Source organism: Leucoraja erinacea, chromosome 4 (assembly GCF_028641065.1).
Source record: "Leucoraja erinacea ecotype New England chromosome 4, Leri_hhj_1, whole genome shotgun sequence".
NCBI lineage: Eukaryota > Metazoa > Chordata > Chondrichthyes > Rajiformes > Rajidae > Leucoraja > Leucoraja erinaceus.
Genome location: NC_073380.1, coordinates 30,546,081 through 30,573,026, shown reverse-complemented (window position 1 = coordinate 30,573,026; position 26,946 = coordinate 30,546,081). Strand labels below are relative to the sequence as shown.

General features: G+C 42.6%; 1 protein-coding gene across 4 annotated transcripts in view; it reads right to left on the bottom strand.

The window, feature by feature from the left end:
- Nucleotides 1-1,034: 1,034 nt before the first annotated feature.
- The window catches only part of LOC129696233 (microtubule cross-linking factor 1), a 156,044-nt gene continuing 130,132 nt past the window's right edge, over nt 1,035-26,946 (bottom strand). For 2 of the 4 annotated variants that reach the window (XM_055633929.1, XM_055633928.1), the window contains exon 15: nt 1,035-2,849. In XM_055633929.1, the coding sequence (XP_055489904.1) occupies nt 2,634-2,849 (216 nt within the window). In that variant the 3' untranslated portion in view covers nt 1,035-2,633. The other 2 variants (XM_055633930.1, XM_055633931.1) reach the window with 2 other exon arrangements.

Below are 26,946 nucleotides of genomic sequence, written 5' to 3'. Positions count from 1 at the left end.
TGCTGGAATTTTGAGCAAAAAAATAAAATGCTGGTGTAACTCAGAAGGTCAGGTAGCATCTATCGAGGGAAAGGACAGACGACGTTCCAGGTTGGGAATCTTTTTCAGTCTGACGTTGGAGAAATGTGGAGACCACACATATTTCTCTCACTACACTGTCACCCTGCTCCTTTTCTCTCCAATGTACTTTCATCTACCATCCCCGGGTCCCATATTTTCCTTTTAACCCTCTTTTATACCCTCCTCCCTGTCCCCTTCCACCGATATCCCTCCCTCTGATTTGACATTCCACTAATTTTCTCTCCATACCTGACGCTCTTTTGTCTCCTTTCAAATTCCAGCCTTTGTCACTTGCTCCACCCATCTGCCAATCACTCCCTCGCCTGTATCCATCTTTTAACTTGGAAGGAACTGCAGATTCAGGTTTAAACCAAAGATAGACACAAAATGCTGGAGTAACTCAGTGGGACAGGCAGCATCTCGGGAGAGAAGGAATGGGTGACGTTTCAGGTCGAGACCCTTCTTCAGTCTGAAAAGTCACCCATTCCTTCTCTTCCACGATGCTGCCTGTCCCTCTGAGTTACACCAGTATTTTGTGTCTATCCACCTATCAATTGCCAGACTACCCCTCTTTTCCTGCTTTCTTCCTCCAACTCCATCAGAGTGAAGAAGGGTTCTGACCCAGATCATCACCTGGCCATTCCCTCTACAGATGCTGCCTGACCTGCTGAGTTTCTCCAGCGTTATGTTGATTGTGACACAGGCATGAGGTCTTGCGTGCATGCAGAAACACTACACAGATCCATGGGTTTTCTCTCTCCCACACAAACCCTTATACTCTCACATAAAGACTGACTGACATGCACATTTTTTCTCACATACACAGAACAAGGTGATTTCTCATTACTACATGTAAACTCACAACTACACACAAACTCATACACCTAGACACATGCTCACCCTTGCATAAAATGTACTTGCGATTATATTTTTAAGCCCATTCAGTCCGAAGGAATTTGAGAAGCAACATCAGATGTTGGAAATTCAAACCTTTATTTATGGGTAAGTTATGCCTTACACTGAACCCTAAAGACATTCATGACAATATTAAGTTTGAACAATATCTCAATATTTTCCAAAAATTATCAATACTGTACACAAGACAGTTGAACTGTTACAATAATTTAGTTAAAAATGTTTTCTCCCTATTTAATGCAAGAAACACCAATAATTAAAATACAGTACATAATTAAACTCACAACTTCGTAACAGTGGACTTGTTGTCTTTTTGTTCTTCATTTTTTAATGTGATATTGGGGTACAGTAGCTATATACATGCACTAAAGTGCTATGGACCCAATGGCATGCAAGTCAAGTATTGTACCATCATTCAACTAACTTGTTAAGACTGTCCTTACCTCTCTTCTTTTTTTTTGCTTTAAGCTCTAGCAAATTTTTTTTTTTTTAACTTTATTCAACTTTTTTTCTTGTCCCTAAACCTGGACGGTTGAGCTCATTTTACTCGTGAGCATCGTAAACTCTGTGTCATCCTAACTAAAGCTTCAATTCATATGAAGCAAGTTACAAAAAATCACACTGGTATCAATAGTAAAATAAAAAATTAATGTTTTTTTTTAAAAGAATATAATCAGCACTATTATACATGGAAACCAATACAGTGCAATGTAAAAGAAAGGCAGCCCAAATTACTGAGAGACCACTTTAACCCCTTCAACTTCTCGAGAACCTTCCTCTATTGTATAGTGTACGTTTACAGGCAAATACCTTAGCACCGTAACCATCTTGCTAGGGTGTGCAACTCTACATGGTAACACTGTGAAGCTACAGTAAGCGATGAATTACAAGACTGTGTAGATATAGTAGCTATAATATTTTATATTGTAGTAATTCTTTTAAACATTCTTTTTTGCATTTATTGGAATTTTGTTCACTAGATTAAAAATTCCCCCACTTGAATCGATCTATCGCTCCCCCCATGTAACCATCAGGAATGGCCGGGTGATTCAACTAATACCTGCACTGAAGCTTGGTAGCCAGCCAGCAACATCTTTGACAGGATGGGACTGAGCGTCACCACTTCTTCCCACTGATGGATTGGAAGCATTTGATTTGGCCTTAAATCACGGGCAAGTACATCTCAATCGCGGCCACAGACATGTCTGATTCAGGTGAACATTGTCTTATTCAGGAGCTTAACACTTGATTCCCAGCTGTCAGGAAAATGACACTGAATACATGTCTATTGGTTTAAGAATTGAACTTGGGGGGTAACAATAAATCCTCATCACACCTGCCCCAATGAAGGAAGAGCACAAGATGTGTGGAGCTTCTCTTCAGAGTCTACACTGTGCATCCTTCATCTTGTTTTGTTTGCTTATCGAAACAGCCAAACAAAATGAATAAGAGATTCACAAACCACTGCGTAACAAGCAAAGGAATTGCCATCTTTAGAGCCATCTGTATGGACAGTACTCTCAGTCTGAGTCCGGGTGTAGCCATTGTGTTTTGTGTTTAATACACAACAGCACGTTCCAGCTTTGTCGAGTAGTTTGTCCACTACATGGAGTCGCGGTGACAGTCAATTACAATGTTCCTTACAACTAACGTGTGGATTATGCAGGCTTGCGCTCTGGGTCGTGTTCGTGATCCATTGCAGGTGGGTCGCAGGCACTGGGTAGATCCATACAAATCAACTCTTCAGGGGATGACGACAGGGAGGCAGAAGGGGAGTATGCAGCCCATCGCGATGGCGGACGCTGGTTGGCTGGCCTGGCAGGTCGTGAGAAGCAGGGTTCCAGTGGTGGAGCTACTGAGGACCAAGGGAACTCCTTGTATAATGAAACAGAAGAGGAAAGGAAGATTAGAACTTTGCAATGGAAGAAGATAATAATTAAAAAAAGAAAATAATAAACATCACACACAAGCTATGGTGGCCATGCACTACTTACTACAACACAGAAGGGACGGATCTAATCCGGCTTTCAGCGAAGCAATCCCATTGCCCCTCTTTATATATCCCTATGCCTTTGCAATGTATTCCCTTCCCCTCTCTCTGTCCATTCCTACCGTGTTTCTCTTTCTTCTCTTTCCTCTCTCTCTCTCCCTCCCTCCTCTCTCTCTCTCTCTCTCTCTCTGTCTCTCCCACACATGCCAATCAACTCCCCACTGATTCCACAGCTCCTTACCTGCACTAATGGCTAATTTACAGCAGTCAGTTAACTAACAAGCATATAATTCCTGCATCGAGCAGAAACCAGAGAACCCAATGGAAACCCACAGAGACAAGCTCACACAGACAGCTCCCAAAGGCACGAACCACCTGGTCCCTGGAACCGTGCGACGGCAAGGGTGCCCATATCATGCAAAGCAAATTAATGGATGGCGGTAATGTGCAGTGGTTTGTTCTCCTTCAACAGAGGGTTAGCAAAGCCACATAAACTGGTTCTTGAAGCCCTTTTCATAGCCAGCAGAATTAGACAATTTCATTTTGTTCCTGAGCGCGTTGTCCTATGCGAGTAGGCAGTAGCAACACAAGGGAAAAATCCGGAAGTCTTATCAGTCAAGTGAGAGCCAACTTAGCTTTTACCATCTATTTCACTTGAAAAGATTTTGAATGCAGTTTGCAGAGAACATGTGCCAAGAGCACCATAGTTACCACCAGTCATTTCTCTTGTTCTAGCTGGGCAGATAGAAATATTTTCATGACGTTAACAGTACTAGTTACTTAAACAAATAACTGAAAGAGAATTAGGCATTATGCTTGCTTGGTGATGAATACATTATTTCAAACTCATGGGATCAGCTAGTCTTGTTCAATCAATCTCACTTATTGATATCAGACCAATTCTTACAACAATCAAATATATCGCAAACATTTCCATTAACAATTAATCCATTCCTTTCAGAGATTGTGCACAGTATTGCAGTATTACAGTACATCATTTGACAAATCATTCCTGTGATCTAATTAACTAAATGTCTTTTAAGTTTTATTTTTAGAGATACAGTATGGAAACAGGCCCTTTGTCCCACCGAGTTTGAACTGACCAATGGTCACCCGTACACTAGCACTATCCTACACACTAGGGACAATTTACAGAAGCCAATTAACCTACAAACATTCACATCTTTGGAATGTGGGAGGAAACAGGAGCACCCAGAGAAAACCTACACAGTCACAGGGAGTACGTACAAACTTTGCGCAGACAGCACCCGTAGTGAAAATCGAACCCGGGTCTCAGGCACTGTAAGGTAACAACTCTACCGTTGCGCCACTGTGCCGCCCAAAACTATAGATGAAGTGCAGAAGATTTCTTTACATTCCTGAAATTTGACAACAATTATATTTAAAGGCTCTTTGTCCTGAAAGCTAACTGATGGGAACATATTCTGGGAAGAGTTCAAACTGACTGAGGCACATGGATAAGACCTTTTTAAGAAGCACCATACTAGTGAAGACTAGCAGCCAAAGGAGGTTACATGACTGACCCAGCACAGTCATAGAATGATACAGTGTGGAAACAGGCCCTTCGGCCCAACTTACCCACACCGGCCAACAATGTCCCAGCTATACTAGTCCCACTTGCCTGCTCTTGGTCCATATCCCTCCAAACCTGTCCTATCCATGTACCTGTCTAACTGTTTCTTAAATGATGAGATAGTCCCAGCTTCAACTACCTCCTCTGGTAGCTTGTTCCATACACCCACCACCCTTTATGTGAAAAAATTACCCCTTGGAATCCCATTAAATCTTTTCCCCTTCACATTGTACCCATGTCCTCAGGTCCTCCACTCCCCCACTCTGGGCAAGAGACTCTGTGCGTCTACCCGGTATATTCTTCTTATGATTTTGTACACCTCTATAAGATCACCCCCTCTCCTCCTGCGCTCCATGGAATAGAGACCCAGCCAACTCAACCTCTCCCAATAGCTCACACCCTCCAGTCCTCGCAACATCCTCGTAAATGTTTTATGAACCCTTTAAAGCTTGACAATAGCTTTCCTATAACATGGTGCTCAGAACTGAACACAATATTCTAAATGCGGTCTCATCAACATCTTATACAACTGCAATATGACCTCCCAACTTTCATACTCAATACGATGACTGATGAAGGCCAAAGTGCCAAAATACTTTTTGACCACCTTATCTACCTGCGACTCGACCTTCAAGGAACCATGCACCTGTATTCCTAGATCCCTCTGCTCTACAACACTACCCAGAGGCCTACCATTTACTGTGTAAGCCATTCCTTCTTTGTTCGACGTCCCAAAATGCAACACCTCATATTTCTCAGTATTAAATTCCATCAACTATTCCTTCGCCCACCTTGCCAATTGATCCAGATCCTGCTGCAATCGTTCACAACTGTCTTCACTTTCTGCAAAACCACTCATTTTTGTATCATCAGCAAACTTGCTGATCTTGCCCTGTATGTTCTCATCCAAATCATTGATGTAGATGAAAAACAGTAATGGGCCCAGCACTGAACCCTGAGGCACTCCATTAGTCACAGGCCTCCACTCCGAGAAGCAACCTTCCACCATCACCCTCTGCTTCCTTCCTTGGAGCCAATTTGATTTCCATTCAGCTATCCATTCAGCTTGGATCCCATGCGATCTAACCTTCCAGAGCAGCCTACCATGCGGAACCTTGTCAAATGCCTTACTGAAATCAATGTAAACAACATCTACAGCTCTGCCCTCATAGACCTTTTTGGTCACGTCTTCAAAAAAATCAATCAGATTAGTGAGACATGACCTCCCACGCACAAAACCATGCTGACTGTCCCTAATCAGCCCTCGCCCATCCAAATGCCTGTATAACCTATCCCTCAGAATACTCTCTAGTAACTTTCCAACTACAGATGTTAAGCTCACCGGCCTATAATTCGCAGCATTTTTCCTGCAGCCCTTCTTGAAAAGAGACACAACATTTGCCACCCTCCAGTCTTCAGGCACCTCTCCTGTATTTAAGGATGAATTGTAAGTTTCAACCAGGGCTCCCGCAATTTCCTCTCTACTTTTTCCCGCAATGTCCTCGGATATATCTGATCAGGCCCTGGACCTTTGTCTACTTTCATACACGACAGTACCTTCACTACTTCTTCGACAGTAACACTGACTGCTCTCAAGACACTTCCATTGACTGCCCCAAGTTCCTCGGTAAATACAGAGGAGAAATACTCATTGAGGACCTTGCCCATCTCCTGCGGCTCCACACAGAGGTGATTGCTTTGATTCCTGAGAGGTCCCACTCTCTCTAATTACCCTTAATATTTATAGCACTGAGAAAAAAAACTCTTGCTAGAAAGTGTGGACATCGCAGCTGAATCACACCTCAACACATGCTCTCCAAGATGGACGCTTGATGTGCTCTTTGCTGTTAGTGTAAAATTAGAGTACAAAACTGACTAAGCCCCAATCAGTGGCCCATTCTTATTTCAGCAGCTCATTCCGATGACATTAAAAAACCCCAGGGAAATTGGAGACTGAAAAGTTAGAAGGTCGTCATGGAGAAGTTAAAATCAGACACAAAGTTAAAGAAGCAGAATTTATTTTAGTCAGAGGGTGGTGAATCTGTGGAATTCTTTGTCACAGATGGTTTTGGAAGCAAAGTTATTTTATATTTTTAAGGCAGAGATGAACAGTTTCTTGATTAGTACGGGTGTCAAGGATTATGTGGAGAAGGCAGGAGAGTGGGGTTGAGAGGGAAAGATCGATCAGCCATGGTTGAATGGTGGGGGTAGATGATGGGCCAAATGACTTAATTCTGTTCCTATAACTTGTGAAGAACCACCACTCACATTCCCAGTCATTGTGTATGCAAGCCAAAAAGCATAACATTTCAAGCTAATTTGATTAAAACCAGTTTGTTCAAATCAAAATGGATTCTAACAAAACATTTCAAATTGCACTGTGAAATCCAAAGGCTCTGGGAAAATGACTTTTAAAATGTCAACGTTTGCATGTCATAATGCATAAGGCATTCCTTTGTAGAAAATGTCACGTAACGTTAAAGTGAAAAGCAGGATCCCACATTGTACTCAGGAAGCCAAAATCCATCCAGCAGTTCCACGCCCAGCCACCAGATGGCTCAGCATCAATAGATCAGACCCCGCTAATACTGACAGGTATTGTTTCTAAAAATATTGGAACAAAGTGAAGATTAGGTATTCCACCAACAATAGTTCAACCTCCATTTCACGTTCCTTTCCCCAAATATGCTTGTGCCTTGTTATAATTCCTACTGTTCTGCATAACACTTGAATCTATAATGTCCATTTTATCAGATTGAGTCCTTTGCTACTCCAACATATTTGCCGATTTACTGGTGATATTCGTGTTCTATTGCTTTTTCACCTGCCTATGTGCTAATCTGGATTTTAGCTTGACAGCGAGTATCTGGAGATATATTTTAATTCTTTAATTCTCCAACACACTCACAATCTGAGCTCTCTGTCCTTGGCTCTCTGCTTTGTGCCAACCAAGTTCAAACTAAGCCTGAAAATCATCACCACATCTTTTGATTTGATACTTTGCAACCCTTCCTTAAACTGTTTGGCATATGCAGGGTGGAAATCAGTCTGAAGAAGGGCCTCAACCCAAAATATCACACATTCCTTCTCTCCAGTCTGTCCCACAGTCTCCGTCTGTCCCGCTGAGTTACTCCAGCATTTTGTGTCTATCTATCTTAGGGTGGAAATGGTGGTGTAAAGATGTGGTGACTCTAGTGAGGGCATAGAGAAGGTTTATCAGAATGTTGCCTGGATTAGAGGGTTTCAGCTACAGGGAGAGGTTGGATAGACTTGAATCATTTTCTCTGGAACATCAGAGGTTGAGCGGACAAGAGATGTATATAAAATTATGAGAGGCATAGACTGGATGAACAATCCGAACCTTTATCCCAGGATGGAAATGTCCAACCTGAGAGCATAGCTACAAGGTGAGTGGCAGAACATTTAATGGAGATGTGAGGGGAAAATGTTTTACAGTGAAATTAGCTGGGGCGTGGAATACATTGCCAGGAGGAAGATACAACAGTGGCTTTTAAGAAGCTTTTAGATAATCACAAGGAAGTGCAGGGAATATAGAAATATGGATCATGTACAGACAAATGAGATCAGTTTAATGTGGCATTATGTTTCGCCCAAACATTGTGGGCTCAAGGGGCCCTTCCTGTGCTGACCTGCTCTTGGTTCTGGATGGTGTGTCAGTTTACCCAACCTTGACTCTTTCTGCATTATCATTCAAAAGCAAGGTGTTATATAGTTAGTAAATACCTAGAATCAAAATCAAAACTGAGGAAACCATTCAGCTGGCGAACTGAGGTTGCTGACTTGCCACAAGACTTTTACAGAGTTAGAGATGAAATTGTTTGTTTAGCGACAACAACACAGGGCAATTGCAGAGTGGCGGAAGGAGCTAAGGATGGTGATTGATTGAAGGCTGGAAAGATTAAAGGACAAAAGCGAGGATGCCACAAGCAAATGTTAGACAGATAAAGAAGCACAAGTCAATAGAAAGAGGTGTAAAAGGGAAATGTGGGATCACAACTTGTGGAAGTCTAAACAGGAGAAATGGAATCATAAATGGGAAGTGGGATCATGACCAGAGATTATTGATTTAGTTGTTGAACTAAAACAGTCTCCATGCACATGTATGTCGCTTTGTCACTACTCTCCTCTGCAGCCTATCTCTTCCATCTTCTCTCTCCCTTCTCTCCAGTATCTTCTCTGGCACTCCATTTCTCTTCCTGTCAATTCCCTCAGCCACCCTCCCCCTTCTATTCCCACATTTCCTTGTTGCCTCACTGGGTGATGATCCCCAGCCTAGATGCTGAATTTGACTAGGCTTCCCTTAGCGTGCACTAAGAGAGGTGGACTTGTACTGAAGTAAAACACAAAAGCGCTGGCGTAACTCGGCATGTCAGGCAGCATCTGTGGAGGGAACGGATGGGTGACATTTCAGGTTGGGACACTTCTTCATACTGATTGTAGTTGAGGGAGGGAACTGTAAAACAGGAGGGGGTGGGTGGGCCAAACTCTGGTAAGTGTTGGGAGGATAGAATAAAGGGGAGGCCATTTAAGACTGAGGTGAGAAAAAACTTTTTCTCCCAGAGAGTTGTGAATTTATGGATTTCCCTGCCACAGAGGGCAGTGGAGGCCAAGTCACTGGATGGATTCAAGAGAGAGTTAGATAGAGCTCTAGGGGCTAGTGGAGTCAAGGGATATGGGGAGAAGGCAGGCACGGGTTATTGATAGGGGACGATCAGCCATGATAACAATGAATGGCGGTGCTGGCTCGAAGGGCCGAATGGCCTCCTCCTGCACCTAGTTTCTATGTTTCTATGACCTCAACGGATCAGGCAGCATTTGTGGAGGGAAATGGACAGACGATGTTTCGGACTGGGACCCTTCTTTGTCTGAGACTCTTATTCCTCTGAAGAAGGGTCCCAACCTGAAACGTCGTCTGTGCCCATTTCCCTCCACAGATGCTGCCTGACCCGCTGAGTGATACAAGTGAGGGGAGGTTTTGATTGGCAGATAGGTGGACAAAGGCAAGAGATGAAAAGGAGTGAAATGCAAAGACAGAGGGAGGGATATAGGTGGAAGGTGCCAATGATGGGGGCAGGATATTTGGACAAATGGGTGCAACTGGGGTGGACGAGAACACAGGTAGAGGGTAGGTAGTTACCCCATATCGTTGGGTTGTAAGCTACCCAAGTGGAAAATGAGGTGCTGAAGAGAGACACATGATGTAATTCACCGGGTCAGACAACATCTCTGGAGAAAAAGAATAGGTGACGTTTGGGTCGGAACCCTTTTTCAGACTGGTGAAGAAGAATATGATGTGCTGTTCTTTCAGTTTGCATATAGCCTCACTCAATGGAGGTGGTCTAGGACAGAAAGGTTGGTAAGAGGATGTGAAGAGGAGTTAAAATGGTGAGCAACCAAACAAATATCTTGTATATGTTCGAGAAGGAACTGCAGATGCTGGAAAATCGAAGGTAGACAAAAGTGCTGGAGAAACTCAGCAGGTGCAGCAGCGAAGGAAATAGGCAACGTTTCGGGCCGAATCCCTTCTTCAGATATATCTTGTATATATTTTGTACTAAAGCATAAAGGGGCTGTCCCACTGCGGCGACCTAATTGGCGAGTTTAGAAGAGTTTAGGAGAGTTTGAAAAAGTGTCATGTTGAAGACTTCCTTCGACTATGCTGAAGACTGCTTCGACTAGCTTCGGGAAAATTGGACACCGAATAGTGGAGAGTGAAGACGACCTCCTTCGATCTCCCTTCGACTATGTTGAAGACTATCTACGACTACCTTCGACTACCTTTGATTACCTTCGACTACCCTCGATTACCTATGAATAACATGCCGACCTACTACGACCTACCTCGACTAAACCTACGAGTAAAAAAAATATTGATTTTTTTCCATGGCGACCTTTTTTTACTCGCGGGCATTTTTCAGCATGTTGAAAAATACGCAACAACCTAGCTGAGACCTTGAGTACGCGGGGACTGCTCTCGAGCATGAAGGAGAGTTACAAAGACCCAGGACCTCGTGTCGATAATGTTGCGAGTACGAGTCGAGGGCAAACTCTTCTGAACTCGTGGATTAGGTCGCCGCAGTGGGACAGCCCCTTAACTTGTTCCTACTGCTCTGCATTCCTGGTGCGAGCAGAGTAATTCCTCACTCTGAAATCCTACAGCCAAACCTAAAATATTTCAAGTTGCCTGAATTAAGTGCTTCCGTACACTGGATAAGGTTGATCTGCAGTGTGGGATATTCGTCAAGAGCCAGCCGAAATGAAAACGACTTTGAATCAAATGGAGGGTTTTTTTTTGCTGAAACAGAAATGCAGAATGAGCAGATAAAACTGCATCACAGAGTGGGTAACTTTATCCACCATATAATCAGGATCAAACAATTTTGTACAAGATTGATAAAACATGTTTTAACAACTAGAGCCTAATGGACCAAACTGCCTGCTGGCAGGGTAAGCAACATAGAATTGTAGAACTTTAAGGTGCAAAAGGAGGCAATTTAGACTAATGTTGCTCGCTAACCAGTCAGCGGAAAGACAATGCATGATTACAGTTGAGCCATCACAGTGTACAGATACATGATAATGGGATAAATTGAATCACGTTTAGTGCAAGATAAAGTCCAGTAAAGATAGTCCGAGGGTCACGAATGAGGTAGATAGTAGCTCAGGACATCTCTCTTGCTGTTGGTATGTTTGCCTGATAATAGCTGGGAAAAAATTATCCCTGATTCTGGTGTGCATTTTCACACTTCTTTCTCTCTTGCCTCATGGGTGAGGGGAGAAGAGGGAGTGGCTGGGGTGCGACATTCTTGATTATGCTGGTGGCCTTGCCAAGGTAGCGTGAGGTGTGAATGGAGTAAATGGATGGGTAGTTGGTAAGTGTGATGGTTTTGGCTGCGTACAGAATTCTCTGTGCATCTCACAGGAGATGCAATGGCGGCATATCATCTCTTCCCCATCCACTATCCAGGTCTCTAAACATTCCTCGATGAAGGAAGCAAATCACCCACGCTTCTTCCAATTTAATGTACTGCATTATGTGTTCATGTTGTGGTCTTCTCTGCACTGGAAAAAGCAAGTGCAGATTAAAACGCTGCTTTTCCAATCTATTCCCATCTCTGTTTCTGTTTCCGCAAATGCAGACTAACCCACCAAGTATTTCCAGCATTCTCTATCCTTGAGTCCGTATCTTGCAGGAGATAGAGGAAATTGGGCTCAGGATCATGACAGCTCAAGGCAAGACTCCAATTCTAGAGCCACAAAACACTGGGGTTGACAACTGCAGATGGTAGGGAATTGCAGATGTTGGAATCTTGAGCAAAAACACAAGGCTGGAGTAACTCAGGCAACTCAGAGTGGGTCAGGCAAAATCTATGGAGAATATGTATTGCAGATGTTTCAGGTCGGGCCCCTTCTTCAAATCCAGTCTAAAGTTACTTCAGCACTTTATGTGTTTTGCGAAACAGGGGGTACTTAGAAAGCCAGGGATAGAAGTATTGGAGTGTAGTAGGGAATGCAGAACATCAAAAAGAGACGAGCAAAACCATAGAGGAATTCAAAAACAAGCATGGAAATCCTTATAATCAAATCTTGGCTTAATCAATAATTCAGTAGGCACTGGGATGAGGGTTAGCAACCTCAAATGTGGGAAGAAGTTCCATCCAGGCTGAGTGTTGCAATCAACCTTGAAGAAGTGGAGAAACATATCCAACTGCAGTAAATTCCCTAAGCAAGGCAACTCCATTTTCCAACATAACAAACACCTGCCCAAGTACACACGCAAACAGTTCCAAACAGCTGCGTCCTTTCATGCTTGACGAACTTCACAACGTGGTTTTGGATGCAGGCTGCCACAATTAATCCATGGCAAAGAACGTTCCACTTCAGCGAAATGCATTGCTTCTGTGGAACCCATTTTCAGAAGCGGAGATAGACACAAAGTGCTGGAGTTACTCAGCGAGCCAGGCAGCATCTCTGGAGTAAAAGGATGGGTGACCTTTCGGGGTCAGAACCCTTCTTCAGACTGAAAGTTCGACAGAAGTGGAGTCTGACACACAACCACATATGCGACTAAGGAAACTTTAAACCTTCTTTAAATACTTCAATGAGAAAAGATATAGTCCAGTATCAAATCAGCACTGACTCCTCCAGAAGGGAATGGAATGGCAACATTTCACGTCTCACCTAACCTTACAGCCCTTTCCCCAAGTCTGGTCACAGAGTTTGACCAAGTGACTGGCACACATTCAAGCACTTGGTTAACACAGTCAGAAGTACGGCATCATAGCATTTGTTGCTGTCTAGCCACCCTAAATCCGGACGGTGGTGAAAATTGAGGTAATATGAATTGGTGAATACTGTTGTCACCTCACTGGCCTGATTTTAATTTTCCAAGTTGTACCCCCGTTGCTCGATGCTAGTTGACCCCGCCCCACCTCACCTCACACACATACACATATAAGCTAAGAGGGAGGGACAGAAGCTGATCTCCTATTTAGATTTTCTCCTGTACATCCCTGCTACTGTTGGTCCTTATAAATAACCACATTTTTGACATTTTTTAATTTTGTTGTACATGGTTCATGTTACAATGACAATAAAGAAACTATTCTATTCTAGGCGAAAATAGACCTGGATCAGAGGAGACATAGTCCATGTTTGAGGAATAGAGGTGAATGCTATTGCTGACGTGTTCCTGCCTTCCGAATAGGGCTCCTTGTTTAAATGTGAAGGCCTCTGGATACTCTGGAGGCAGATAAACCTTCTGCCATCTGCAGGACCTGTCTGAATTTTTAAGGTCCCATATAAAGGGAGTTCACTGCAATATGCTAACTTTTCATCGGAACTGTCTCTTTGGGGCACTGAGGTCCACATTGGGAGCCAGCTTTCCAATAATATTGAGACTCAACTCACGAAAGTAATGGTTCTGACAATGCCTGCAAGGATGTTTTTTCAAAGTCTGGCTTTTAAACACAAGACTCACAGCAGCACGGGATCTCTGTCGGTCATCATGGTTGTTGTTATTCTTCTCTTGCCGCTGATTAATAAAGAAAATCTTTCCATAACTATAACTCTGTTTTCATTTAGGAGCTGACATCCATGCAGCGGGATGTCTATCGATGCACACATATATTTAGAGGATGAATGTGTGGAAATCATACTGCAGATGGCGGTGGAGGCTATGTCATTGGGTATTTTTTGAAGCAGAGATTGATAGGTTCTTGATTAGTAAGGGTAGCTATCATAGATTAAAATCAATGCTCTTTTTTATTTTCTCCAGGGTGTAGTATTTTAAAACAGTGAGCATAGGCTAAAGTCGAGTGGGAAGACATTTAAGGGGGACCTCAGGGACAACATTTTGGGTAGTACATATCTGGAATGAGCCGCCAGCAGAAGCTGATAAAATTATACTTTGGATGCAAATCATTTCTGAAACTTCAAGAAAATGGTTTGCATCCAAGGTAATTAATAGACATTGAATAGATAGACATATAGATAGGAAGAGTTTGGAAGGCTATGGGCCAAATGTAGGAAAATGGGACTAGCCTAGCATGCCAACTTGGTCAGCATGGACACGTGACAATAAACTAAACTCTTAAACTCAGATAGGTATACAATAAATCTGCATTGATATAAAATATTAGAAAATTAAATCGTAAAATTCTGACGTGTGTAGTTCTGAACAATATTTTAAAATACTGCAAAAAACAAAAGCTGCACGATGCTGGTTAGTACACAAAAGAACACAAAGTGTTGGAGTGCTGATGTAAACCCAGGCAGCATCTCTGGAGAACATGGATAGGTGACACTTCGGGTCGAGACCCTTTCTCAGACCGATTACAGTGGGGGAGAGGAAAGCTGGAAAAGGGGAGAGGCAGGACAGAACATGGCAAGTAGTAACTTGAAGCAGGCGGGGGGGGGGGGGGAGGGGTTTGACAGTCAGATGGTTGGAACAAATGCCAGAGATAAGAGCAGAAGGTGTGAGACGGTTTTGAAGAGTACTAAATTCCTGCAACTAGCTTCAACAGTTTTGCGTGGTATTTCAAAAGATCAAACTCTCCAACCCTATCAGCTGTGCCAAGTTCGGATTTTCTAAATCAAATCTTAAATTGGTCTAAATTAAAATCTTCATTAAACATAATCTACTAAATCATCAGGAAAACTAATAGAGTTAAGTTACAAACCAAAGGCGCTGTGTAAGATCCATAATTTGTACTTGAAAAAATATTTTTATCAAACCAATATGTTATTATTTGAAACTCAAATTTTGGAATAGACTACATTCAAAGTATGCTGGAGGGCACCAAACGTTATCACTGAGTTAAGTACTTTCTGCAGCTGTGGTGTAATTGGAGCCACATAGTCTTCATTGCCTAATACACATTCTTTTCATTTGCAATGCAATGGGATAGGATGAACTTTGCATTACTAAATGCTCTTTAACAACAATCTGTGTGGGATTGTCTCTGCAAGTGAAGCATTTGGTAAATTTCTTTTATAGACTTTAGAGATACAGCTCGGAAACAGTCCCTTCAGCCCACCATATCCGTGTGGCCAGTGAACACCCCATACAACAGTATTACTTACACACAATTTACAACCTTTACCAAAGCCAATTAACCTACAGACCTGTACATCTTTATCATATGCGAGGAAACTGGAGAAAATACATGTGGTCACAGGTTGAATGTACAAACTCCGTACAGCCAGCACCCATAGTCAGGAGTACACCCGGGTCTATGGCACTGCAAGGCAGGAACTCTACCGCTGCTGCACCACTGTGCCACCCCTCTTTGTGGGGATTTCATTAAATTCTAGAATAGAATTAGGCCATTTGGCCCATGAAGTCTACTCCGCCATTCAATCATGGCTGATCTATATTTACCTCTCAACCCCTTTCTCCTGCCTTCTCCCCATAACCCCTGACATCCTTACTAATCAAGAATCTCTGCCTTAAAAATATCCATTGACTTGGCCTCCACAGCTGTCTGTGGCAATGAATTCCACAGATTCACTAATCTGACTAAAGAAATTCATCCTCATCTTTTTAAAGGTACATCCTTATATTCTGAGGCTATGGCCTCTGGTCCTAGGCTCTCTCACAAGTGGACACATCCTCTCAATATCCACTCTACACAGGCCTTCATATTCATATTTCACATATATATTTCATATTCAACAGCAGAACAACAATTGGCCATATTATTATGTTTGGAAGAGCAAAGTGTGTTGCTCCGAAACTCTCCTTCACGTTATGGATTGGACACAAGGTATTTCATGTTCTGTTCCCAACTTCCATAGTTATATTTGTGAACATTTAGTTTCGAGATACAGCGTGGAAACAGGTCCCTTTGGCTCACCGAGTCCTTGCTGACCACCGATCACCCATTCATGAGTTCTATGTTATTTCCCTTCCTGCGCATTAGGGGCATTTTACACAGGCCCATTGACACATACACACCCGCATATGTTTTTGGGATATGGGAGGAAACTGAAGCACCCAGAGCACAGGGAGAACATGCAAACTCTACACAGAAGAGTATCCGAGGTCAAGATGGAACCCGGGTCTCTGCCTCTGTGAGATGGCATCTTTACCAGCTGCTCTACTGTACCACAGAAAAGTCTTCTGTTGACTACATTCTCAATCATTTATGTGTTCACCATTTGGAGGTGACCATTACCTATGTTTGGAGATCAGAGCTTGAGGGGTGATGAATCGAGCACACTTTTTTGTTGTGTTGCCACAATCATAATGGGGCAAATTAATCCCATGTTTTGTTGCATCATCTGTCAAGTGTTTGCAAGCATGACCCACAAATTAAAGAGGTTTACTATTGCATCTGAAATAATCCTGATGTTCAGACAGATTTGAATTACACATTCATTGTGAAGGGGAACAGCTGCATCTTATATCATGGAATGGATGGAAATATGAAACCAGTGAAAAGTGGAAAGGTTCTTGCATCGTTTACTCTGCCAAAACTCTTAATGATTTGCTGTCAATGAGAAAATATCTTGGCTATGGTCCTTTCATTTGAGAATACAGTTTTATTAGTCACTCAGAGCTTCTGAAATGAAAAATGTTTGGTACCCTCTTGGTACCTAGCTTATTCATGTGGTTAGTAGATGAAAGCAAATGAGTAGCCAAATATTCATGGACTGATGGCTGCAGGCCCATAAAACATTTTGGAATTCTGAATTTGTGGGTTAATAAGAATGGCAATGACTTGGCTAACTTTTACTTTTCAAATTCTTCTGCTTAAAGATGCACGGGAGATATTTTACGATGAAGTCATTCCATAGATGTAATTTGCTGAATGGCTTAATGATGGTACTGGTTAAGTCCCTGAATCTGGAGGTAGTGGCAGCTTAGGTAAACTTACTGGCAGCTGATTTTGCCCATGTTGTTTAATAGATTCCCATAGGCTTACATCTCACCCAATACACAGGGATAAAGCAACCTAAAGCAGAAACATGAGGCCATCATCAGAGGAATTGTGAGTAAGAACATTTGCAGGCAGTACACAGAATGGCCGTAGATTTAAACACATTACAAAACAATTGTGGAATAATGAGCCATAATAATAACAATTATTGGATTTGATCCCTGCCTAAAACACAGTAAGGCACTCAAAAGCACTTCAAAGGACGGGGCAAAGTAAGGATTTTACCGAGCAGAGGTATGGGAGGACAAAGGCAGATCTATCAATGCAGGATAAAGGGCAAAGAATGGACAGCACTGTAAATTACATGTGGATGGGAAGAATTATTTTTTGTAGGGAGGGACAAAATGGATGCGAGTTGGATGGGAATATGAGAGGTAAATAAGAAAAAGCGATGATCAGATGCCTTGCCTAAGATTGATACAAATGCAACGGAGTGGGTTTCTAAGACAAAGTTGTCAGTTTTACCATTTGGCAAAGAAGACATGTTCATACAGCAAAGCACCGCAGGCTGCAATGATAAGGAAATGGGCAGCTAATCCATTTTAGCAAATGTGTGCCCTAATATGTACAAGTCTGATGCGGCTAATTCAGAGAGCAGTATTATTTATACATTATACATGCACTTATCAACCTGATCAGGAATGTTTAAGAAGGAACTGCAGATGCTGAAAAATCGAAGATAGACAAAAATGCTGGAGAAACTCAGAGGGTGAGGCAGCATCTATGGAGCGAAGGAAATAGGCGATGTTTTGGGTCGAGACCCTTCTTCAGGAATGCTGTCATTTTAATGTTAACCATTCAAAAATAATTTAATATCGTCAAACCTAAATGAAATACCTCTATGAATTTGCATGCTACATCTTCAGATTATGGTGTTGTTTGGCACTTAATGAAAATCAAGCTTTCATGGCAGCAAAACTAAAACGTTATCACAAGCCAAAGGACATTGCATCTGCCTCATGATTAAATCTCTTGGCATCATATCTTTGTTTGCAAACAACTGATTTATCCATGCTATCTGCAAGTTTAAGACAGCAATTAATTATTTTGCTGAATTAATTTACCTTCAAATGCTCTTTAATCTTTTGCTCACTGGGAAAAACAATTGCAAACAAAAATAAAAAGATCTAAAGGGAGGTTAATGGGGAAACAGACAAGGGAAAGATGACATTGAGTGAATGGAAAGCTTGTGATAACTAGAGAACAGAAGACTTTTATGAAGATAGATTGATTTATTTTAAATAGAGAGTACACTGGAAAATTCTGGACCCCATGGTTAAGAAATGATGTGCTGGTATTGGAGAGGGTCCAGGAGAGGTTTATGAGAATGATCCCTGGGATGATTGGGTTAATGTATGAAGAGCATTTAATGGCTCTGGGCTTATACCCGCTGGGGTTTAGAAGGATGAGGGGGGGGAATCTCATTGAAACCTACCAAATAATGAAATGCCTAGGTGAACGTGGAGAGGATGTTTCCAGTAATGGGAGAGTCTAGGAGAACCAGACAGCATAGCCTCAGAATACAAGGGCATACCTTAGAATTGAGGAGGATTTTCTTTTTCCAGAGGTGCTAAACCTGCCGAATTCATTACCATGGATGGCTGTGGAGTTCAAGTCATTGGGTTTTTTTAAAGTAGAGATTGATATGTTCTTGATTAGCAAGGGTGTTAAAGATTAAGGAGAGAAGGCAGGTGAAGCTAGTTGAGAGCAAAAATTAGATTAGCCAAGAAAGTGTTATAGTCAGATATCCAAGAAGTTAGAAGAAATTTTTATTTTCTTTAACCAAATGTATAGTTTACTCAATAAATGTGGGAACATTTTCTAATTGGGGACAGAACATTTCGGAAGTACTCAGACTCACAGGGAAAAACTGCAGGGACGGAGTAAATGATTTGATTCGAGTACCTTTCCACAGAATGACCACGATGAAAGATCATCATCCTGAAAAGTTAGAGGCACAACAAACTGCGGATGCTGGGATGTTGAGAAAAGCACAAAGCACTGGAGGAACTCAGCGGGTCAGGCAGTATTTGGGGAGAGAATGGAAGAGATGATATTTTGGGCCCCTTTGTTTTTGAACCTGAAAAGTTAACTCTTCACATATGTTACTTGACCTTTTGAGTTTCACCAGTATTTTCTGTGTTTACTTCAGATTTTGAGCCACTGCAGCTTTTTAAAATTATGTTCTAATTACAAAAACACCATGCAAGTGTGGCATGCTTTATTACTACTAGACTGTGCGAGTGCAATACGGAATCATTAATGCAAATGTACTGAAGAAGGATTACCAAAGAAATAAATTACCTAAAGCATACAATGTAATTGTCTTAAAATCAGTGCAAAAGTCAATGAAACAGAATTTCTTGCATATTTAGGAATGTAAAATAAATTAAAAGATTCGAAGAAAATTGGGATGTACTAAGCTATCTCGACCAAACAAAGGACTAGCTCAGGTCAGCAATATGTTCGGCACGACCAAGTTGGGCCAAAGGGCTGTTTTCAAATTGTATAACTATGACTACGAAAGACTAGAAAAGGTAGTAAACACTGCCCAGTCCATCATTGGCTCTGACCTTCCTTCCATCGAGGGGATTTATCGCAGTCGCTGCCTCAAAAAGGCTGGCAGTATCATCAAAGACCCACACCATCCTGGCCACACACTGCTACCTTCAGGTAGAAAGTACAGGAGCCTGAAGACTGCAACAACCAGGTTCAGGAATAGCTACTCCCCCACAGCCATCAGGCTATTAAACCTGGCTCGGACAAAACTCTGATTATTGATGGCCCATTATCTGCTATTTGCACTTTATCAGTTTATTTGTTTATGTGTGTATATATTTATATTATGGTATATGGACATACTGATCTGTTTTGTAGTAAATGCCTACTATGTTCTGTGTGCTAAGCGAAGCAAGAATGTCATTGTCCTATCAGGGACACATGACAATAAACTCACTTGAACTTGAACTTGACTCTCCTATCTCAGTCTGGGTCTACTATGGGGCATGAGGGCATGTGAAACCTGGTCTTCATGCAAATTTAACAGACGACCCACTACCTTTGCAGGCAACTAATTAAATACATGGGAGGCTGCCAGGGAGCCTGCCTCAATAGCACTGATACCTAGGGGGTAATTGGAGCTTTTGGAATGAGGGTTAATGTGGGAAATGAAGCTGTCTGTAGTGACATACCTGATTTAATTGATTTTTTTAATGCAATGATTATTATTTTATAGTAAATAGAGCAAGTAGTCTGAACATTGCCTAGTGGCTGAATTATCTTCAGCAGTTCACATAATGATTCAATGACCTGCTTTTGATGATGATGGTTGTAGGATCAACGTTTGTTCAGGGCACTGAAATGCTTGTTCAAATGGTTCAAACAAGTTTCTAAGTGAGTGAGCCTGTGTGGTGCTCTGGTAATTACTTCTCATGTGAAGGATCACATCTCTGGTACTGGAGCATTCCTGCTGTGACACAATGGTGTGAGTCTGGTTTATGTGTTCATGTCTGGAAAGGGGTTTGAACTTGCAACCTCAGCCAAGGAACTTCAGGCAGCCTAAATTTAATCACGACATCACTAGCTTTATCTAGGATGAAACATCTTGAAAGACAAATAACGTAGTAAATAGAAGCTACTACCAGTCATATCATACTGTATCTCAGCCAATTACTCAGGTAGGGAATTCTTCACTTGAGGCTATTGCAGTGAGGTTGACTGGGAATAGAAGACCTGGTTCTGCTTTAGACTCAACTTTGAAACTTTTTCAGATACAACGTGGAAATAGTCCCTTTGACCCACTGAGACTGCGCCGACCAGCGATCACCCCATACACTAACCAGCATCATCCTACGCACTAGGGACAATTTACATAGCCAGTTATCCTACCAACCTGTACGTCTTTGGAGTGTAGAAGTAAACTGGGGCACCCAGAGGAAACCCACGTGGTCACAGGAAGAATGTACAAACTCCGTACAGGCAGCACCCAAGGTCAGGATCAACCCTGGGTCTCTGGTGCTGTAAGGCAGCAACTCTAACGCTGCACCACTGTGCCACCCCATGCTTTACATGCCATGACAGTAACAAGCATTGTAGATGGGTACAGCAAGGTGAAATGGCTAGCTCTTCAAGTGCTAGCTCTTGAACCTTGAAAACCTTAAAAGAAGGCAAGTCGAAAATGTGGCATCCTACCATCTTTGGAGCTGGAATACCAGGCGGAATGCAACTTAGCTGGGATTTCACCTCTTCTTGCACTCCGATTAGAGGGGAAAGCAGAATTATTCGCCACATTCCTTCAACAAGAAGATCGACCTTAGGGAAGTTGCAACTCGTGCAGGTCTCAAAGAAATCATCATGGAGCCGGACATCAATTAAGGCTCCGCAAGTCTTGAACTCACATGTGACCAATCCCGGTGACCAATGGCTGTATCCGCTGCCTATGGAATTCAAAATCGCCATCTCAGTGCGGCCAACACCAAGGCTGTTCCTAGACAGGTTGGGTTAACCAACTTAGTGATTCAGAACAGGCTGCAGGATTTGACATAGAAACATAGAAAAATAGGTGCAGGAGGCCATTCGGCCCTTCGAGCCAGCACTGCCATTCAATATGATCACGGCTGATCATCCAAAAACAGTACCCCGTTCCTGCTTTTCCCCCCATATACCTTGATTCCGTTAGCCCTAAGAGATAAATCTAACTCTCTTGAAGACATCCAGTGAATTGGCCTCCACTGCCTCCTGTGGCAGCGAATTCCACAGATTCATAACTTTCTGGGTGAAAACGTTTTTCCTCATCTCAGTCCTAAATGGCCTTATTCTTAGAGGGGCATGCTTCAGGCTCACTTTACCGCCTTCTGCTGGTGAAGTGAGCTCAGTGAAATTCATGGGGCCTTAAAACTGGTGTTACATTGTACCAGTGTTGCAATGTCACACCAATAATCCATTCTTAGCTGCTAAGTATATTTAAACATATTGATGAGCGAAATAATGTAATAACAAGGAACTGCAGATACTGGTTTGTACCAAATAAAGACACAAAGTGCTGGAGTAACTCAGCGGGTCAGGCAGTATCTCCGGGGAACACGGATAGGAGACATTTCAGGTTGTAACCCTTCTTCAGAAATTATTCTTGTTCTCCAGGGATACTGCCTGATCTGCTGAGTTACTCTAGCATTTTGTGTCTTTATTTGACAAGAGAAACAACATGGACGGACTCTCTGATGAGGTCTGTCTAGATTCTTATTGAAGATTCATACTCTATTTAATTAAAGACACATATTGACCATCGTGAGTGAGAGAGAAGACTCTGTTGGCATTCATAATTAATGTTTCCAAGTTCCAGAGACATGTTATAACATCTTTTACATCACAAACTCTCAAATGTTATTCATCTGCAAAATTTAAGAGCATTTAAGAGCATGTGGCAATGACAAACTTAACTAAAAGCTTGAGCTGCAGTATCTATGCAATAATAGGAGGCAACTTGTTATTGAAACTAAAAGCATGAATCTCCCTGGGGAAAGCTACTGAATGGATGGTTAGCACAGCACTAAGGTTGGAAACATAGAACTTACAGTAGTGAGGCAGGCAAGGTTAGAGTCCCCAAGGGGTGGTTAGTAAGAGAGTTTGGCTCTGGGTAGAACAGACAGGAGAAAAAATATAACACAAGGTAAATGATAAAGTTACACATTCAAACAATTATTATTAAACGCGTAATTAATAAAGAATACGTTTCTGTAAGTTCCATGTAATAATGTTAATGATGATTCCTGAATGTATCACAGAAAGAGAACCATACTTCAGCAATGGGTCACCGCTTGCAAACGTTCCCCATTGACTGCTGCAGGAAGTGAACTTTCCAACACGAGCAACCTGTTATTGCAGCTCTTTCTCAATCCGTTTTGGCCCATGCTAATTGTTCATTGATGGAAACTCAATCAGCAAAAGAACCCGCAAGGTTGTGTCCAAGGGCCTCTTGCTTATTTCCTTGGTCTAACAGAGTTTTAACAACTTTTACTGTGGATCAAAGCAGAAGTGAAGATCAGCTGACAACCGCACATGTGACCAATAGCGAAGGTCGCGTAAGTTTCTGCAGCAGCAGTTACTTGCTAATCCAGCCATTTTGCAATCATACAAATATTTTATCAATTTATACTGTGGACGATATAGGGAAAATAATAAATCATAATAAAGGCAATTGTAATATTTCAGTTGAACAGATCATGTAGATATTTAAAGGTAGCACCTTGCAAACATGGAACGGTATACAACAAAGCTTTTTCTAAGTTAATAACGTAATTTAACTTTGGTCCAGAGTGCAATGGTCTCTCAATGGGGATCAGCAATAGGCTTGTCCCTATTTCTGGGGTAATTACTTTATGTACCTTATGTTTCTTGTTTATTATATTGTTTACAGAGTACTATGTTTACATTTTTTGTTGTGGCCCCATAGGAGAAGTGTCCATGTCGCGGGGCTGGAAACTGGAAGTATCCTGAGCTACTTCTGCTACCACCATCATCTACTGCGACAAGTGATGGCTTCCACTGATTGTTGCCGGTAGCTTGCATCCTTTTCAGGACAGACGATGACAGCGAGGCCAACATTTGTAACAAGATGGACACGTAAAGAAGGAGGTTTTCTGTTGTGCTGCTGCAAGTAAGAATGTCATTGATCTGTCTGGGACATATGACAATAACACTCTTGACTGGAAGCAACTTCCTGTCACCATCTATAATTGCACAAAATCATGAGGGAAATAGATTGTGTAGATGCATTGAGCCTTTTGCCCAGAGTAGGGGAATCGAGAACCAGAGGACATGGGTTTGGGGGGGGGGGGGGAGATGTAATAGGAACCTGTAACTTTTTTTTTACACAAAGGGTGGTGGGTGTATGGAACGGGCTGCTGGAACAGGTAGATGAGGCAGGTACTATCACAACGTTTAAGAAACATTTACACAAGTACATGGATAGGATAGGTTTAAAGGGATTATGGGCCAAACGCATGCAGGTGGGATGTGAAGATGGAGCATGTTGGTTGGTGTGAGCAGGTTGGGCCAAAGGGGCTATTTCCACACTATATGACTCAATCACACAGAAATCATTGCTTGGGGAAAATATCATGAGGGAAGTAGATTGTGTAGGCGCAATACTTCAAGGCTGCGTGCTCAGCCCTCTGCTTTACTCACTCTGTACTCATGACTGTGTAGACTGACATAGTGCGAACTCCATCATCAAGTTCGCCGATGACACCACTGTTGTGGGACGAATAACAGATGGTGATACGTCAGAGTATGGAAATTAGATCGACCGATTGACCAAATGGTGTCAGCACAACAACCTAGCACTCAACACCAGCAAAACCAAGGAATTGATTGTGGACTTTGAAAGGGAAAGGATGAGGACCCATAACCCTGTTTATATCAATGGGACGATGGCGGAGAGGGTGAAAAATCGAAGGTAGATAAAAATGCTGGAGAAAGTCAGCGGGTGAGGCAGCATCTATGGATCAAAGGAATAGGTGACGTTTTGGGTCGAGACCCTTCTTCAGACTGATGTGGGGATGGGAAGAAGAAAGGAACAGGCGGAGACAGTGAGCTGTGGGAGAGCTGGGAAAGGGAGGAGAAGGAGGGAGAAAGCAAGGACTACCTGAAATTGGAGAAGTTCATACCGCTGTGGTGTAAACTACCCAAGCAAAATATGAGGTGCTGCTCCTCCAATTTGCGGAGGGACTCACTCTGGCCATGGAGGAGGCCCAGGACAGAAAGGTCGGATAGGAAATGGGAGGAGTAGTTGAAGTGCTGAGCTACCGGGAGATCAGGTTGGTTAATGTGAACTGTGCGGAGGTGTTGGGCGAAGCAATTGCCAAGCCTGCGCTTGGTCTCACCGATGTAGAGCAGTTGACACCTTGAGCAGCGGATGCAATAGTTGAGGTTGGAGGAGGTGCAGGTGAACCTCTGTCTCACCTGGAAAGACTGCTTGGGTCCTTGGATGGAGTCGAGGGGGGAGGTAAAGTGACAAGTGTAGCATTTCCTGCAGTTGCAAGGGGGTTCCAGGGGAGGAGGTGGTTTGGGTGGGAAATGACGAATTGACCAGGGTGTTATCGAGGGAGCGGTCTCTGCGGAAAGCCGAAAGGGGAGTAGATGGGAAGATGTGGCCAGTAGTGGGATCCCGTTGGCAAATAAGAATTTCATTGTCCTATCTGAGACACATGACGATAAAAACACTCTTGACTTGATAAATCGATATGGTTCCACACTTCTCAAGAAAAAGCTGGAAAATTAGAGACAATCAGCAAAGAGGGGGTAGCCGCTCTCAAAAGACACTGACTCCGATGGAATAGGACAATAGTATTGTAGGAAAGCCGAGTATGCTGAATAACTGGACATATCAGGCTTAGCACAGCAGTATAAGCCTGCATTAAATGAAAAAAAGGATAACAGGGAACAGATTATTTGGCTCGAGAAGTCCAAATGTGTGTGTGTACATGATACACGAGCATCCACTTATACTTCAGCTCACCCCATCAATACAATCTACCTTCGTTATTAAGGACCTCTTTATAACGGAGTTTGGTTATTGCAGATGGAGGTTCGCACAGTAATCAGACACTACTGTCTCTTTAAGGCTACTAGTTACACTGTGGGAGGCCATCGAAATTGACAAGCAATTGCTTTGTGCGACACTTGTGCAATGATACTGTATTAAACAATGTAACAAACAGCCTTTAGTATTTTTCACTTGGATAACAAAAATACATTTTATTTGTTAAAAATAACTTTGTATTTGAAAACGACTCATCGTCTCACGGTGGTTGGATCGAATCGGTTATTGCAGACAATCAACAATAACGGACACCATTCCCCCCTCCTCGCCCACCCATGGTCCATTATAACAAGGGTTATCTGTAAATCCTTGTCTTTGTTCCAGAGTGCTTAGTTCCGTTCCTGCGGCTATACAGTTCATCCACATCCACATCCTACTTACAGAGGTGTTTAAGAAGGAACTGCAGATGCCGGAAAATCAAAGGTACACAAAAATGCTGGGGAAACTCAGCGGGTGCAGTAGCATCTATGGAGCGAAGGATTTCGAAGAAGTCTGAAGAAGGGTTTCGGTCCGAAACGTTGCCTATCTCCTTCGCTCCATAGATGCCGCTGCACCCGCTGAGTTTCTCCAGCATTTTTGTGTACCTACTTACACAAGAGGTCTTCCCTGAATTCCCCATTGGAGGTACTACTCCAAGTTTTTCTACTGCAAGCTCATAGTTTAGGACCTAAAGCACCTATCATTCTGATTCACTACAACTTCGCTTGCAATGATAACCAATCCTTTTTAAGCTGTTGTGTTTTGTGTTGGGAGAATGGAGCTTTCAGCCTTCAGATGATTTTGTCAAAATGTAACAAAATGGATAGTTTAGTTTAGTATAGAGATGCATCGAGGAAACGGGCCTCATGGCCCACCGAGTCCGCGCCGACCAATGATCCCCATACACTAGTTCTATCCTACACATTAGGGACAATTTACAGAAGCCAATTAACCTACCAACTTGGATGTCTTTGGAATATGGGAGGAAACCGGAGCACCCAGAGAAAACCCACGTGGTCACAGGGAGAACGTATAAACTCCGTACAGACAGCACCCATAGTCAGGATCGAACTCGGGACCCTGGCACTGTAAGGCAGAAACTCAACTGCAGCGCCACTGTACTGCTGATGGACTCCACCCTACCTCTTAGTCCCTTGGGCTAACCAGTCTGAACCAAAGAGATTGAGAGTGTTTAGGATTTATTTATTCAAAGACATGGACATTACTGGCAATTGCAGACATTTATAGCCTACCCCTCATTGCCCCTGAGTTGAGGAGTCATGAAGGGACATATAGGTCAGACTGGGTAAAGTTTGTAGACTACTTTCCCTGAATGATGGAA